Source organism: Lampetra planeri, chromosome 75 (genome assembly GCF_965212315.1).
Source record: "Lampetra planeri chromosome 75, kcLamPlan1.2.h2, whole genome shotgun sequence".
NCBI lineage: Eukaryota > Metazoa > Chordata > Hyperoartia > Petromyzontiformes > Petromyzontidae > Lampetra > Lampetra planeri.
In genome coordinates this window covers 2,328,884-2,346,794 of record NC_136180.1, presented here as the reverse complement: position 1 = coordinate 2,346,794, position 17,911 = coordinate 2,328,884, and the positions used below count along the sequence as shown (strand labels likewise).

Below are 17,911 nucleotides of genomic sequence, written 5' to 3'. Positions count from 1 at the left end.
TCCCCTTATCCATGCAGGAATGCGTGGGGTGAAGTTGTGTCGCACATAGCAGGAATCGGTGCACACCACGACTTTTTGTTCTAAAATCGGCAAATTGTTTTGATTTTGGGCCCAGTTAGGTCCCCCCCCCCCCCTTGTGCTTTTGATTGGACTGGATCCCAACACAATTCCAGGTCCGGCATGGAGCTTAAATTCCTCCATTTTAGCACACTCATCTACATCCATCATAAACATGTCAGCACCCAATTTCCATCAAAAGGCAGATGCCTACTTCCCTTAGAGCATGTATCCGCCCTTTCCAAAGTAAAATCATCCAATCCAGCGACAATGGGCCACTCGTTCAGTTAGCCTACTAGATATGCATAATTGATCTCACTGTACTGTCTCTGTGTCAGATTAGGTATGTTTCTCTCAAATTATGCTCACTATGCGCTGTGTGTGTGTGTGTACCAGGTGTGGTATGTTCCTCTCGACTCATGCTCAGCATGTTCTTTGTGTGTTGTGTGAGGTGTGGGTCATGTGTTTTGCGTCCTGCTGGCAATCCGGTTTTACCCACTGCTGTTTGTCGTCATACACTGTTTGTTCACACATCAAGGCAGTCATGTTTTTTTTACGTCCATTAGCTGTGTCAATTGCTGGGATGATGCTTGCGTTTTCCACCACAGTTTTTGAATTGGTACCCTATTCATCTCGGGTTTGCCAATTATTGTTATCCCCCTGGTTTGCCTGCAACTAGCAGCCTACAGATGTTTTCCAAGGGCGCTGTCATTTTGAAACAAGAGTTGTATGTCAATGTCCTCATTCTCCATTTCAGTCGTGAATGCAGTTGGCAGTGTTTTCAATGGCAGATTATTCCCAATGTATTTGTATGATTCAACAAGCGCATGTGCCAAATTTTGGATCGCTGTAGAGCAAGATTTATTCATCCCCAACTCTTGTTTCCTTATACCATTCTGGTACGAATTGCGTTGGCGTATTGGTTTTTACTGTTGACATGGTTGCTCCCTCTACCTCCGGGGGGTATCCCTTTCATCCTGTTAGAGTAAGCGAACCTGTTGTTGTCGCTGGTTGATGGTTGATCATCTCTTATAGCTGGTGGGGGTGTCAATGGAGGAGGGCCAGATTGTGTTTGTCCATGAGTGGGTTGTGGAATGGGGTCATGGTATGATTCCCCGACTTACCCACACTCTGCTATTCCCCAAATCACCTGGTGGTGTGCCCTGTGGTCCCATTAGATGTGTGTGCCACCCCCTAGCAGGATTGTTACCTTCCTAGCTGTGTGTGTAATTCTGTCAGTAGTTCATGGGTGTCTCTCTCTGTCTGTATTGTGATGCCACCTGAGGCATTCAACGGCTCACTTCTAGGGTGCTGTAACTGCTTTTGAGAATTTCACTTCCCTCAAGATGGTAGAGTTAATTATCTCTGGTGGCCATGTGTATTCTGCCCGAATTATGGCTCTTGCTTCTATATAACCAGGCCGTATGAGCCTCTTTCTTAATGTGGCATAAGGAGGTTGTCTCTGGGTCCAATAGCAGTCCCATAATTTCTGTAATATCTGGACTCAAGGATTGAAAAAACATCACCTTAAACACTATGTCATCCTCATGGAAATGAGCAACATCACCTGAGTAATACGCTCTTTTGAACCACAAGAGGTAATCTCGTGGATCCTCATCTACATACTGAGTCATCATCTTAGCAGCATTAAGCCCCTTAAACAGAGTTTAATATTCCCCAACCTTTTAATCACCGCTTGGTTCAGGAGTCTAAAATCACTTATAATCGCATGTGGTAGCGACTTATAACTTCCTTAGACCTCTGATTTTGGCCTCATATACTGTTGAGATATGGGTGTATAGGTCACGGCTCTTATTGTGTGGGTCAAAATATGGAATTCTAACGAGAGCTTTATCCATCAGTTTAAGAGTTGTACTACTTATGGAGTCTTGTGAAGGTTGGTCATTGTGAGAGGAGCTATCACCCGAGCTGTTTCCGACTCTTAAAAATAACTTATGTTGTGTATGTTATGCCGATAGCATGATACAAATTCCTCTGGTGATTCATGTCTGTCCCGTGACCTGTGTCCAGTATGCATTCTCGGTTTGTCATATTGCCTTTGTCTAGAGGTGGTTGTGTGTTGTCTCTTTGGCTTGTGCTTGTCAGGCGACTTAATGCTGATGCGGGTCTTGTGCTTAAGATATTCCCTGTGCCTATCAAGTGAGATACGTGTTGCGTGGAAGCGAATCATAAAATCATACATTATTTAAATGCATGCCTACAAATGGCAGCGTACTTCTATAGGGATTACCGTTGGTAGGGCTATTTTAATAAACACAATAGATAGGAAGGCCAAGTTCAAAGGGATCGCATAATGCACATGAACAATGTACGTTGCCTCAGTAATTCCCCCCCCACACACATTGTGCAAGAGCGCAGAAGGTTGGTTAACATACCTCTATATTTGAACGAAACAGTAAGACTTCTCCTCAAATCTCCACAATCTGGCTGTCGCCTAATGAAGCTAGTTGTAATTACTGGCGAAACGTCGTACTCAGTTTGTAAATGTTGTGGCTTTGCTCTCCAACACACCGGTGTGCTGTCCTAGTGAAGAATTGGCCACGTTCTGTTTACGTGACAACCCTTACTAGTTTGCTGTGTCGGGTGGTGGCGAGTTTTAACGACACATTTATATATTTACGCAATATAACCCAAAAACCTCTTATTGAGATACGTGTGCTTTTTAATTTACGCTTTCTGTGTTTTGTGTTGGTCCCATTACTTGCATAATTGACGTCGCTCTTGTGAGTCGTCACTGTCATATGTGTTATGCCGGGAATACTTTTCTAGTATATGTCTCTCGCGAGTCGTCCCTGCCATGTGTTGTGGTGGTCATGGTTTCCCTCGCGTCTGCTCTTCATCAGACCAACCCGTACTTTTAATACGAATTCAGAATATTCCTCTTACCCTGATTCCCTGAAAACATGAAAGGTCCGGTCCTCAGACCCAAAACCATACGTCTGGTTATCCGAACCAGAATTCTGCTATCATAGTAATTTTTACTGTAATGTACAGTCAATCGACTGAAGGGTATCATCTTAATTTTAGCATCTCATGTGTGACATAAGCTACTCTGGTAATGCGACTCAGAGTGCGTATTTTAAAAGCGTTTACTCTCACAGGGTAAAGTCAGATCGAATCAAGAAAATTATCTTAATTCAAGTATCTTACTGATGACATGAACTACTCTGGTAATCCGACCAAGTATGGGTATGTTAAACACATTTACTATCAGGTACCACAAAGTCCGTTTAAAACACTGTGGTTAACACAACAGTGGTTAATTTACGATTTCATGCATGAATTGTCTGCAGGAGATCCCGGATGAGCCAATCCCATTATGTTGTATATATTGTAATAAATAAAATAATACAATAAAAATAAAATAATTCAAACTATTAAAATGTGAAAATTATGGAAATGTGCTAAACATGTTAATTGTGTAACGTTAATGTTATGAAATATAAATGCAATTAAATGTGTGTTTAAGTGTTAGTAAAAATGGGGGTTGTTCATGCAAAAGTATTGCGATTATAAAAAAGAAAACTATTTAATGACCAACATATACAGTGAGGGAAAAAAGTATTTGATCCCCTGCTGATTTTGTACGTTTGCCCACTGACAAAGAAATGATCAGTCTATAATTTTAATGGTAGGTTTATTTGAACAGTGAGAGTCAGAATACCAACAAAAAAATCCAGAAAAACGCATGTCAAAAATGTTATAAATTGATTTGCATTTTAATGAGGGAAATAAGTATTTGATCCCCTCTTAATCAGAAAGATTTCTGGCTCCCAGGTGTCTTTTATACAGGTAACGAGCTGAGATTAGGAGCGCACTCTTAAAGGGAGTGCTCCTAATCTCAGCTTTTTACCTGTATAAAAGACACCTGTTCACAGAAGAAATCAATCAATCAGATTCCAAACTCTCCACCATGGCCAAGACCAAAGAGCTCTCCAAAGATGCCAGGGACAAGATCATGTGGTGATGCTCCATTACATGTTTTAAATCTATTACACAGTAAATATTAAACTGAAACTTGACTTACATTTTTTTTTACGTAAATCAAATCGCAATCGCAATATCAGTTAGAAAAATCGCAATGATATATTTCCCGAAATCGTTCAGCCCTATGAGCGGGTTCCTGTACTTCCCCCACGTGCCCTTCTGTAACCATTTCCCCAAATATCACCTCTGGTGTATCACCTGGCCTGCTGACGTCAGGGCTGCTGTAAGCCGCAGATTCCCTTCCCCGCCAGCAGCCAGCGCGAAGCTGCTACATAGCTAATTCTATGTCACTACATATGCATATGATTAGGAAGCGATTATGCATAAAGTTATCACAAGTTCTTCTTATAATTATTGGCTCGCTGGTTGTCTTATCAATCTTGTTAATAGCAATGATTCTCGCTTTATCAATTTTCTGTAATTATGTCAGGTCTCAGAATGCACATTTCACGACAGGATACAGTTCTCACAATTTAGATAGATGATGCACGAGCCAACACAACCCCACCCCTGGATGAACAAGAGGGCCAGTCGCAGCTCAAGACCCAAGACCAGCCGGCTTAGGACCCTGGACCCCCTCGTCCCGCTTGTCCTTGTAAGGGCCGGGACACTGTGCGGGCCAGTGGTGGGACTCTGGGACTCCGGGCTCTACGCCCTTGTAAGGGCGAATTCCGAGGAAGCCAGAGTCTAGACCCGCACCTTGGCTGGGTCGGGTCAGGTAGCCTCCCCTAGGGTAATTGTAGCCGGAGGACCCCAGAGCGTAGCCAGAGTCAGGTATGCTAGGAGGAGGCTGTGTCCCTAGGCTGTGTCCCTAGGCTGTAACAGAGTATCAGGACTGTTCAGTTTTGTATTGTAATCAAAAAGTTACCTCGACAAGTGTCTCCGGAGCCCATTACACATGTAAGCTGATATTCTTATTGGCCCACAAGCTCTGCAAGGTACAGTTAAAAATGGTGAGTGAGTGTAAAGTTAATGTTCCATCTTCTGTCTTCTGCAATCCGAAATACCTCCAGTCCCACAACGATGTTTAGAACGGCAGGCTTGATCCACAGCTGGAGCACTCGTGGTCATGCTGCTCGCTGGTCGTTCGCAGCGTTGTCTGTGCATCATGCTCGGTCCGCAGCTGAAGTCCGCTCGCGGCTCTCGAGTCAGCACGCTGCCAGTCAGCCGTTAGCTGATGCTCTGAGTGCTCAGGTTGTCTGCACGCCAGGCTCGATCTGCAGCTGGAGCATGCTGCGGCCACGCTGACACAGCACTCTGCCTGGCAGCAGCCCTTTGGGAGCGCTTGGTTCGCGAGCTCCTGTTGTGGCTCCCTCTCAGAGGTCTCACGCGATGCAGCAGCCTGCACATGACTCTGCTCCCACTCCCGGCCTCTATACACCTCATACTTTGTGAGGTTGACTTAACAACAAACAACTTTTCCAGTCTATAGCTGAGACATCCACACTCGATATTGGTGTATAACTCAAATCTCCACTTGGGAAAGTTGCTTTATGTCACCATGGGCGTTTTGCCAACAATTCCTTGACACTTCTAGCTAAGTACGGTATTTATATATAGATTTCCTTCGCAGAACAATAGCATGAGGAATACTGTATAAGATCTCTTGCCATAATCAACGAATCAACAATTTTCCTCAACCATGGAACTTATCACACCTCTTAGTACAATTTAACGAAGTCCTTGAAATAACAGGACCCTACGGGGTGGGCTGGTAGGAATAATACTTAGTACCGGTACAGGGATATCGACCGGGTATAGAGGAGTTAAAGAAAAAATTACTGTATTCTAGTGTAACGTTAATTAAAAGTGTTTGTTTTGACAAGAAACGCTGTGAGATTTAAAGACTCGTAGTCTTTCATTTCCAAACGATCACATCTGAGATTAATTGACCTTAGATGGGGAAACCCGAATGCATTTACTAGTATAAAGGTGAAATAAAATAGAGGGAATAAACGGCACCTTGGTGCATTTTATGTCGTCTACATAGAGTTGAATAAACGGGCGTTTGGCATATTCATATAACAGTACTACATTGAGCAGTGTTTGTTTGGCACTTCGAGTTTTTATTCGCGCGCACGACATGGATACCGAAAACAACCACGACTTTGAAGACCCCAATGGTTGTCTGGACGCCCACGTTGAAAAGATCCTTGCTGAAACAGAGACCGCATTTGCTGCTGGAACCCTTTACAAACTCGCAGTGAAAAGCGTCGTTTCCATGGACCCAGAACCAACCGCAGTTGGTGCTGCTATAACGGTAGCATCGCCACCAAACATGCAGCCAGCAGCTAAATAATCAAAGATTGCAGCACAAGTAGAAATACTTGCGTGTGAATACGATGTAGTGAACACGACAGAGATGTGGTGAACACGGCAGAGATGTGGTGAACACGGCAGAGATGTGGTGAACACGGCAGAGATGTGGTGAACACGGCAGAGATGTGGTGAACACGGCAGAGATGTGGTGAACACGACAGAGATGTAGAGATGATAGTGAACACGACAGAGATATAGTGAACACGACAGAGATGTAGAGATGATAGTGAACACGGCAGAGATGTAGTGAACACAGCAGATGTAGTGAACACGGCAGAGATGTGGTGAACACGACAGAGATGTGGTGAACACGGCAGAGATGTGGTGAACACGGCAGAGATGTGGTGAACACGGCAGAGATGTGGTGAACACGGCAGAGATGTGGTGAACACGGCAGAGATGTGGTGAACACGGCAGAGATGTGGTGAACACGACAGAGATGTAGAGATGATAGTGAACACGACAGAGATATAGTGAACACGACAGAGATGTAGAGATGATAGTGAACACGGCAGAGATGTAGTGAACACAGCAGATGTAGTGAACACGGCAGAGATGTGGTGAACACGGCAGAGATGTGGTGAACACGGCAGAGATGTGGTGAACACGGCAGAGATGTGGTGAACACGACAGAGATGTAGAGATGATAGTGAACACGACAGAGATATAGTGAACACGACAGAGATGTAGAGATGATAGTGAACACGGCAGAGATGTAGTGAACACAGCAGATGTAGTGAACACGGCAGAGATGTGGTGAACACGACAGAGATGTGGTGAACACGGCAGAGATGTGGTGAACACGGCAGAGATGTGGTGAACACGGCAGAGATGTGGTGAACACGGCAGAGATGTGGTGAACACGGCAGAGATGTGGTGAACACGGCAGAGATGTGGTGAACACGACAGAGATGTAGAGATGATAGTGAACACGACAGAGATATAGTGAACACGACAGAGATGTAGAGATGATAGTGAACACGGCAGAGATGTAGTGAACACAGCAGATGTAGTGAACACGGCAGAGATGTGGTGAACACGACAGAGATGTGGTGAACACGGCAGAGATGTGGTGAACACGGCAGAGATGTAGTGAACACGACAGAGATGTAGAGATGATAGTGAACACGACAGAGATATAGTGAACACGACAGAGATGTAGAGATGATAGTGAACACGACAGAGATGTAGTGAATACGACAGAGATGTAGAGATGATAGTGAACACGACAGAGATGTAGAGATGATAGTGAACACGGCAGAGATGTAGTGAACACAGCAGATGTAGTGAACACGACAGAGATGTAGTGAACACGGTAGAACTATAAGCGAGTGAATAGCAGCAGCGACGAGGCCTCTCGCTGCCTCTGCTCTGCCGCTGCCGGGCTGCAGATTCAGCCGAGTCAGGCACCACTGCCAATATGCACAACAACAACAATAAACGTGCTGCGTTTCATCTCTGTGTTAATAAACCTCCCGCACTAGGCCCCGCGAAGCCTGCCGCACTAGGCCTCGCGCCGTGCTTTTCGTGCACAAATAAGGCGATTAAATGTATCTCGTCTCTGTGCTAATAAATGTTTCTTGTCTCTGTGTTATAAAAACGTGCTGCGTTTCAGTAAAGTATTTTTTTTTAAATAAACGTGCTGCGTTTCATCTCTGTGTTAATAAGCCTGCCGCACTAGGCCTCGCGAAGCCTGCCGCACTAGGCCTCGCGCCGTGCTTTTCGTGCACAAATAAGGCGATTAAATGTATCTCGTCTCTGTGTTAATACATGTTTCTTGTCTCTATGTTATAAAAACGTGCTGCGTTTCAGTAAAGTAATTTTTTAAATAAACGTGCTGCGTTTCAGTAAAGTAATTTTGAAGCGAAGTTTAAAGTTTTGCCGTGATGCGCCGGAAGCGACGGCCATCTTGTTTAATTCACATCGCAGGGGGAGCGGGCGGCCATCTTGTCGGACAGGGTCATGCCAAGTGTTTGCAGTAGGGGGCGATGTTGATACACGGACGGACGGACGGACAAACGCGGACGGACGGACGGACGGACAAACACGGACGGACGGACGGACAAACGCGGACGGACGGACGGACGGACAAACGCGGACGGACGGACGGACAAACGCGGACGGACGGACAGACGGACGGACGGACGATATAATCTATTGGTGGTCTGGTCCACTTCGTTCCTACCAGTATAAAGAAAACATAAAAGAAAACTTCCAACGATACTCAGTCTGCATTATCAAGAACTCAACTATATTTCCAGCCACGAGGGCAAATCCTGAGTCTGCCTCTGCTGGACTGGTTTGTATGATTTTGTGTGCTGTTTATATAATACATTTTAGCTTAGTTAATTCGTTTCCTAAGACACATTAAGGCCCAAAGCTCCTCCCTCCTTTGAACACGTGGTGCATCCATTGGGTCAGCCTGAGTTCATCCCTGGTTTTGGCTCAGCAGACATCCTGGCACCTGATGTCCTAACCCCTATCATACTCCTTCCGAAAGTCATCCCTAGACTTTTGTGAACACAGACCAACTTCATTGTCCATGTGATGTCTGTCTTCTCATACGAGTTAGCCCCTAGATGTGGTGTTTGTTTATGTGTGCATTAGAACGTCTGTTTCATTGTGAAATGGCCTTCGTTTCTATCTGGGTGTTCGTGTGTTTGTTTGTCCCCTCTCCGATTGAGCCTGGTCTTCTGAGTTTAATTCTCATTCACAATCAACAAGGTGGCAGTTATCTGAACTGGTCCTGGTCCACCTCCCCACCCCCCCCCCCCCAAATAGGTCGACTTAGTATGAATATTAATACTTGGTGCAGTATGTAAATATCGTCACTGGGAAGACAAAGGCGGTCGGGCCTGGCTCTGGTTATAACCCTTGGTTGAATATTATTTTTTTGGTTGTGAAAAATTGGCATGTTTCGTATAAAGTGTAATACGATAGTTCACCGACGGTCACCGTTCGGTGGGATAGGCTCCGCCGCTTCAGCCATTAGCCCATTAGATGGATGCGATTGATTGGGCCAAAGTTCAAGGGCGGAGCTCAAGGGTTCTTGTGGGTAGCCATCTAGAAGGTTCGTGAGGGGGCGTGGCTATAGGCGGGGCTTGGTGACGTAGGTGAGGGGTTATAAGGGGAAGCAAGAAGATGCTCGAGGTCAGTGTGTGGAGTCTAGAGGCGAGACCACGCCTCGCTCCTCCAGCACGCCAGCGACCACGTGGCCGGCCGGAGGCTGTTTCCTTGCGAGCCGTGCGCGGAGCGACAACATCTAACGTGCGGAACGAGAGTGGAGCGGTGTCGATGTGAAGGGAACGCGGAGCTGTCCAGCCGACGAGAAATAAATAATAAAGAAGACACGAACTACAGATCGTCGTCGAAGTGCTTTATTACAAACGTATATTTTCAATGATCCTTCGATTTAATGCTCCAATACGAACTTCTATAATTCATTATCAAATTCATATGCTTAACCCAGACCTCACGGCAATTATGTATGGATAAGTGGATGTTAATAAAACATGCAATTCGTCAAATTCAAAACCTCCTGACTCTTCGCTGTATTGAAATGTAACAATACATCCTATTATTAGATTGGTATGTAGTACCACAATGTTTGCGATGTTTCATGTGCGGTGGTTCTCATTTTTAACGTTTCAACTTTCTAGGTGTAGTGGTGGTGTTGACGTGCGCCGACTGTGACAGTGATGGATCACGGGGCGGCACGGGGTGCGGGGTTGGGCACGCGTTGTGGGCGTGGTATGGACGCGCGCGCCGGGAGTGACAGATGACGGGGCGGCGCGGCGTGGGTGGTGAGGCACGCTGAGATGTGGGAAAACAGGATCGTAGCCAGCGCCCAGTGATTGGTCGAATAGGATGGGTGCTCGCAGCGACGTCCGCAGGTGGGGTATAAAGGGGGACGCGCGAGAGCACTCGAGGAGAGAGTTATCCAGTTGAAGACCGAAGACGGAGTTGAAGACCTAGTGCCCCGAGACCCCTAGTCCCGCCGTCCTTGTAGGGACCGGGGCCCTGTGTGGCTCGGAGGCGAGACTGTGGGACCCGGGGTCCGACGCCCACGTGGGTCGGGCTGGGGACCCACAGTCAAGACGGACACCCCGGGCAGGGAGTGTCCAGCGTAGCTCAGTGGGCGTTAGTCGCCAGAGTAGCTAAGTGGGTGTTTGTCACCCGAGTAGCTCAGTGGGCGTTAGTCGCCGAGTAGCTAAGTGGGTGTTGGTCACCCGAGTAGCTCAGTGGGCGTTAGTCGCCAGGGTAGCTAAGTGGGTGTTTGTCACCCGAGATACTAAGTGGGTGTTAGTCACCTGTGAACGAGTTTGGTAAAATAAAGAGTGTGCTACCCGTGAAGTCGTCTCCCGCCGAGTTACTACATTACATAGGCACCAAGGTTTGTTAATTCAGACAGTCTTTGAAACGGCAAGGGACGTTCTTGTCTGCCCTTTATTTGCCCTCGGATGGGCAGTGGTTTATGGTGTTTTTCCATCGGTCATCCCTTCCGTATCCTGTTCTGCTCTGTCCTTTGGAGATGCTGATGCTAGACCCCATCTATAAATTTTCGTCTCAGAAATGTTCCTGGGTCACTCCTTGCCCAAGCAAGGGTTATCCATCCTCAGCTCTGCTGATTCTTATTATGCAAATTCTGTTTCCCGATCCAATTCTAGTGCTGTATGGTCCCATCATCTGATGTTTTTCCGACTTTAGGTATATCTACAAGGAGCTATGATACTCAAAATAGACAATATCACTCAACATTGAATTTGTGGTCATTGGTAAGAAAAAGTGTAAACCATTTGCAATTTGCATGTAGATATTTGGTGGCAGAATGTTCGCCTAAACAGAAAATTCAGGGGATTGGTGTCCGTTTCAGAGTTACAGCTATGATGTACATTGTTTTACTTAGTTATGCATCTCACCATGTCGTGTACATGCACCTGGACCAGGCTAGAGGTCATTGCCTCTGCCACTGAGTATATCAGTGAGAGGGCAGCAGTTCGCAGCACATCAGCTGAGGCGTCCCAGGTTGTTCCTGCAAGTGTTGTTAGCAGGGCGATTGTTGATTTGGTGGAGCCTTGAAGATCTCAGGTCTATCCATAATTATTCCTATATATCTTGGACTTGGGTCATAGCACACTGGGCTACACATAAGGGAACATCAAGGGTGGTAGCATCTGCTGTGTGATTGTTCAGGAGGAAATTGCTTGTATTTGGATTTGTAAAGATTTATTTGAAGTCTCGAGCGGTCAAAATATCCCTCCAATAACTTGCGATCAACTATTAGAGGATTGAAAAAGATGTCGAAGTTTGTGCCCAGTGCAGCAAGAGTTATGGCATATGTGCCTCGGAGCTTGCGATATAATGGACATGGCAGTCTGTCTTGGCTATGACAATATATAATTGATAATAATATAAAGTGAAGTCAATGGTATAAAGCAAGATAGCAACTTCAGAAATGATGGTCCCTTCCATCATATTTAACAATAATCGTATCCGCCAATATGGTTATCACAACATTCTCACCTCTGATTAGCACGGTTGGCTGTGTATAGTGAAAAAGAAGTTCAACATATGTACAAACGAGGCATCAAAATATCTTGCTTTTCCTTCGTGTGCCAATGTCTTTATTTATCGAAACTTATTCCTGTACAAAGCACAAATTCAGCCACAGTTGGAATCGTTTTGACATGTGGGGTGGAGCACTCGGTTCCCTTTTGGAACATTGGTCATATGCTGAAAAACAATAATTTTAAATCACAATTAAGCATCTTCAGGAAAATAAAAAATAATTCAGAATAACAATCCAGAGTGATGTTTTATCTCAACAGATCGTTGCGAAGATCGCAACAAAATGTCGAGGCCAGTTAATGGAGGTCGCACTTTCGGGACTCACATTTTGAGCTGGACAAGAACTGGACAAGGGACAGAGAAGTTTGGAAGTCTGTGGCGTGGAGAGAGGAGTGTCAGAACCTCGCGGAGAAACCCAGCGGGGCTCATGATGGGAGTAAGACTCCTGCTCATGGTGAAGACGACCACTCACATTGTCTCAGTCAATTGTCAGTTAAAGGATTAATGGTTCGCTGAGGTCCTGGGTTCGAATCCAGGTTTCAGCCAACTGCGGTTAAACCGGATCATCAAGCCCGGTCACCAAAGACTTATATTGATATCTGTATTACTATATCGAGATCCATATATTTGCACGCAGACAAAAAGATTCACAACAAGATACTTGGATCCATATTATTTGGTTCTTTCGGTAAAGTCACGTAATATAAAATAAAATAAATTAAATCACGACATTTGGATTGCAACACAAGCAATCGTCATCAGGTGGGAAAAACAGAATATTTTTTTTTGCTGAAGTGGAAGAGAGAGTTGCCGTGGTAAGAGGTTATACAGGTGTAGCCCCATAGATGGGCTGCACTTGCAAGCAATTACAAGCAGCCCAGAAGCAATTGGGGACTGTGAGGGATTCTACTATCCTCCGCAGCCCCTCCCAACGGTTGAAGGCTGCGGCTGCAATTGCATGCAACGGCAGACAGCCCGAAAGCGTTTAGGGGCTGCAGGGTGTTCTACGATCCCACAGAGCCCCGCCCCTCGGCTGAGAAGCGTATATAAAGCGGACCTCTGGAGAGGTTCGTGGCAGTTGACGTTGAAGATGACCAGTTGAAACAAGAAAACCTGCTAGAATAGGACTCTGAACCCCTAGCTTCGCCATCCTTTTAAGGGCCGAAGCTCTGTGAGGTCAGTGCTGGACCTGTACCTTGGCTGGGTCGCGTCAAGTAGCCTCCCATAGGATATTATAGCCGGAGGACCTGGAGCGTAGCCGGGGTAAGCACGCTACATAGGAGGTGTATAATATACCAAGTGGAGGAAGTGCTCAAGATAAACTGTACGAGGAGTTGATTTTTAGTAGTTAGGATGCGAGTGTATAATAAAGACGTGCCCCCTATAAAGTGTCCCCAGAGCAACACTACACAGGCAAGAAAGGGGGAGAAGCAAGGGGGGAGAGGGAGGGGTTGGGGTGTGGGGTCGGGGCAGGGTGAGCGCTGCGTGGAGTAATAGTACCCGGCAGATATTATAGACGACAACCAATACAAACCAGTGAGGGTTTTACCTGGTAAATAATATCCTTCCAATTATTGCTCAATTTGTATCTATCTTCTCGGTTGAAGTTATGTCTATGTTTACATATCTGGATGACTTCATGAACAAACCTTTGATAGTAGCCACCCCTCCCTCTCTCTTGCCCCTTGCTCCTCCCCCCTTTCTTGCCTGTATAACCTCTTACCACGGCAATTCTCTCTCCCACTTCAGCAAAAAATAATTCACGACATTTCGATTGCAACACAAGCAATCATCATCAGGTGGGAAAACCACAGCAAAATTTTTTTTACCGAAAGAACCAAAAAGTATGGATTCCTGCAGTCACGAAAGCTTCAAATCTAGATTGAGTTAATCGCAGTTAAGTCTGATCGTCAGGTCTCAAGTTACTAATAAGGCAATATATACACATCCTTGATAGGATAATATGATGTGACGAGTTGAATTGGGAGTTTCCCGACCTCTTCCAAGACGTTTGGTCAGCATGGAAGAATCGACAAATACCCCCTGGAGCTCTCTGTAGTGGAGGCCCTTCCACCAGCTGTAATATGAGCAGGTGTGAAATTGCAAGTATTATAAAAACACGACAGGAGTGTAAATTATAGGCAAGGTAACTCAGCACCATGCCTGCAAATGGGCATTAATTTATCAGTCGGGGGCGATGATTGGTGCATTCCCCACATAAGTAATTGCAAGCAATTTTTTTTTTATTTGGCAAATTTGGACTGTGACACGGCATACAATGGCCGACTCATTTCAAATTATGTATGTTGGTTGAACTTCTTTTTACACCGTATGTAGCCAACCGAGCTAATTGAAGTTGCGAATGTCAGGGCATCTTCAATAACCACTGTTAGTGAAGCAGACAGTGCATATTTATTCTTCGTTTAGCTGGGTTTTATTGCTGTTCATTTCCTCCCCCTGATTGCCCAACTTCTCCGTATGGATCCGTTCTGTAGATCTCTTTACTGCACAAGCTGTCTCTTGCCAAGGAGTGCGGTGATGGATTCTACAAATCACAAGGAGGCATCTGTTGTGAGTTGTGCTCTGCAGGTAATCCCACACGGACATGGCCATCCAGGCTCATAACACTTCCCTCCCCTGAGCCATTCCATTGTCACGATAACATTCAAAACAGCAGAATTCCCTGGACAACTTCCCACGGCTTTGCGGACCACAGGTTGAGAAGCGTTTCTCGTCCCCTACATCTGTGTGAAACAAACAGCATGGTACCCAGGTGCCTGTTTTCTGGCCAGGTTGACCCACTACAGATGCAGGAAGGAAATACAATGGGTGTTGCTATTCCAAGTGGCCCCGCTATGGTTTAATTTGTAATAAAGAAAAAACACAGCCATTTGCTTGGAGTTGATGCATTGTTCCTAAAAGGACCGTGTTTAAAGTTTGTTGTCTCTATCTGCCAAATAATGGGTTCCTGGTTGGACGTATAGTCCAGCTCCCATTTCAAAGTGAAGTCTTATCTCTTGCCTGCTCACACTGCTTTGTCCTCCAGGGACGTACAAGGTGATCGACTGCATCGGTGATAAAATGAGAGCGGTGTGTGATCTATGTCCTGAGGGCAGCTTCATGAACAGAGTCAACCATGAGGAGAAGTGTGCACAGTGCAGCAGCTGCGGAGCAGGTAAATGACAGCACAGCAAGTAGGTTACTGCCATATCTGCATTGTGTGTTTTTGAGATTCATCTCTTTGTATGCATCATATTCCAATTGTGCCATCAGCATCTTGTAATAAGGCAGATAAGTTATATTTGGAGTGTACAGTGAGAAAACAAAATAGGATATCAAACAGACCAGGATCTGTTGTAATTAATAATTTCCTGCCAATGACACTATCGGGAATGTGCCTGATCTCATCATATAACACAAGCTAAACAAGTTTCAGGCTGGAAAGTGTTTGAATTGGCGTCAACCATGCATAAAACTCGTGATATGTGTGAAGTATGGCCAAACAACCTCAACAGGGGATGTTTTTTTCAGGAATATATACGATAATATGATTATAACCTCTCAAATTGGTCAAATCACAGTCGTCCGCGTTCCGACAAAGGTTCCAGTAGTTATTTTCGCAATTAATAACCGGACTTTTGGTCTACTCTTCCACAAATACCACATTCCTTGTAAGAGGTTAGCATACTATTATGTTCTAGCCCACGACATCCCCTCTAGAGGGTATTTGACCGACTCTGCAACACTGCTCAGACGCCTTGGAAGAGGTCTTCCACCTCTTAATTGTAACTCCAAGGGTGGCAGCATGAGACACCAGCCTATCCGTTTTACTCTTTTACATTTTGTATTTTTTATGGGAAAACAATGCTTAAGTTGAATGGTCAATTTGAGAATAGATTGATGTTTCACGATACATGACATTGTGCTGGGTGGACAGAGGCGTTTTGTTTTTATATTGATTAAATTATGAATGGCACCAGTGACCTATGGGTTGTAAGTACAGCGTGCTAACCTTACACTGCGGTGGTTCCTTTTGTTTCCCAGTCTTAAATGGTATGCTTATTGTTATAGACATTTCTATATGTGAGGCAAACTGGCAACCATTTTTTTCTCTCATTCAGTGACTGATGATGCAAAACAAAACTATTTAAGTAACTTTGGATTGAATGGAGGGGTTGGTGGCTTGGTACAATGCTTTCTCATTACAGATGAGGAGGTGGCTCACGCCTGCTCCGTGGCCCAGGACACCGTGTGTCAGTGCATGGAGGGACTCAAGAGAGACCCTGGCTCAGGGATTTGTCTGTATGAAGAACACCACATAGGTGAGCAAACCAGCCGCTCGAGCCGGTGCCATCAGTTGCCATCAATAGAGAAGTTCATTTGTTAGCTTGACAGTCGAAGCAACAACAACCTAGTAACTTAAATAGCAGACTCTTGCTGCATAGGAATGAAGGCAAAATACAAACTCGTGTTTGAATGTGAATATCACCAAGGGTACTGTAAAATTATATTTCTAGCCTTGAAAGGTGAAATCCAAAACAGGGTTCATTGTTTTAGATTTGAAGCTTTCGTGACTTCAAGGATTCATACTCTTTGGTCATTTCGGTAAAGTCACGTAGGTAAAAAAAAGTAACAATATTAAATATAATAATTAATGAAAATAACTAAATTAAATCACGACGTTTCGGAAGCAACAACCGCCTCCGTCATCAGGTGTAACTGCTCCAGTAAAATTACTGTAGCGTGTGAAGAAAGCTATTCAATTCTAGATTTGAAGCTTTCGTGACTGCAAGGATTCATATTCTTAGGTTTTTTCGGTAAAGTCACGTAGGTAAAAAATTAAAATTAAAAAAGTAAAATAAAATAAAAATCACGACGTTTGGGAGGCAACACAAGCTTCCGTCTTCAGGTGGAACCGTCACAGCCACGACAGCTGTATCAAGTATATGATACAGCTTTATCAAGTAAATTATACAGCTGTCGTGGCTGTGACGGTTCCACTGAAGACGGAAGCTTGTGTTGCCTACGAAACGTCGTGATTTTTATTTTATTTTACTTTTATTAATTTTAATTTTAAATGTTTTACCAACGTGACTTTACCGAAAAAACCTAAAAAAGCTATTCAAGACACGTGTTTTTTTTATATAGGGTGCTGGGCAGGGAGGAGCCAATGAGTCGGGGGGGGGGAGAGATAACCATCTCGGTGCAGTACTGTACACTGCATGTACGGTGCTTGTACACTGCAAGTACGGTGCTTGTACACTGCATGTACGGTGCTTGTACACTGCAAGTACGGTGCTTGTACACTGCATGTACGGTATTTGTGTAATATCTCAATTACGGCGGGAGACGAGTTGACGGGGCAGCACTTATTTATTATCACTGATGCAACAGTAACAGGTACAGCCGAGATACAGCCTACGCTACGCGTGACTAACTCGGCCACGCTCTCAGGCCCTCCGGCTACGCTCTCCCTACGGGGAGCTATCGGACCCGCCTTGCCAGGCACGGGTCTCGACCTCTGGGTTACACAGCCCGGCCCTTACAAGGACATCGGGCCGTGAATCCCAAGGTCTCGCCTCTGAGCCGCACAGAGTCCCAGCCCTTACAAGGGCAGCGGGGCTAGGGGTCTCAGGGCCTATCTCTTCCTCCGTCTACTGTCTTCACTGGTTGACTTCTCCTCGAGCGCTGCTGCGCATCGCCTTACATAGCCCTCCGCGCCAGGGGGCGGGGCCTATGTGGACCGCGATGTGGACACCTGCCTGCGGACCGTGATGTAGCCACCCACTACGCGCCGTCTCACGATCCTCCCCGCCTGCGCGTACCACCTCTACACTTGTACACTGCATGTATTGTGCTTGTACTCTGCATGTACGGTGCGTGTACACTGCAAGTATGGTGCTTGTACACTGCAAGTACGGTGTTTGTACACTGCAAGTACGGTGTTTGTACACTACAA

General features: G+C 45.4%; 1 protein-coding gene across 5 annotated transcripts in view; it reads left to right on the top strand.

The window, feature by feature from the left end:
* The window catches only part of LOC144737931 (uncharacterized), a 52,728-nt gene that overhangs the window by 11,206 nt on the left and 23,611 nt on the right, over window positions 1-17,911 (top strand). For 3 of the 5 annotated variants that reach the window (XM_078620823.1, XM_078620827.1, XM_078620826.1), the window contains exons 2-5: window positions 12,213-12,406; window positions 14,448-14,541; window positions 14,999-15,127; window positions 16,161-16,274. In XM_078620823.1, the coding sequence (XP_078476949.1) occupies window positions 12,236-12,406; window positions 14,448-14,541; window positions 14,999-15,127; window positions 16,161-16,274 (508 nt within the window). In that variant the 5' untranslated portion in view covers window positions 12,213-12,235. The remainder of the gene's footprint in view (window positions 1-12,212; window positions 12,407-14,447; window positions 14,542-14,998; window positions 15,128-16,160; window positions 16,275-17,911) is intronic. The other 2 variants (XM_078620824.1, XM_078620825.1) reach the window with 2 other exon arrangements.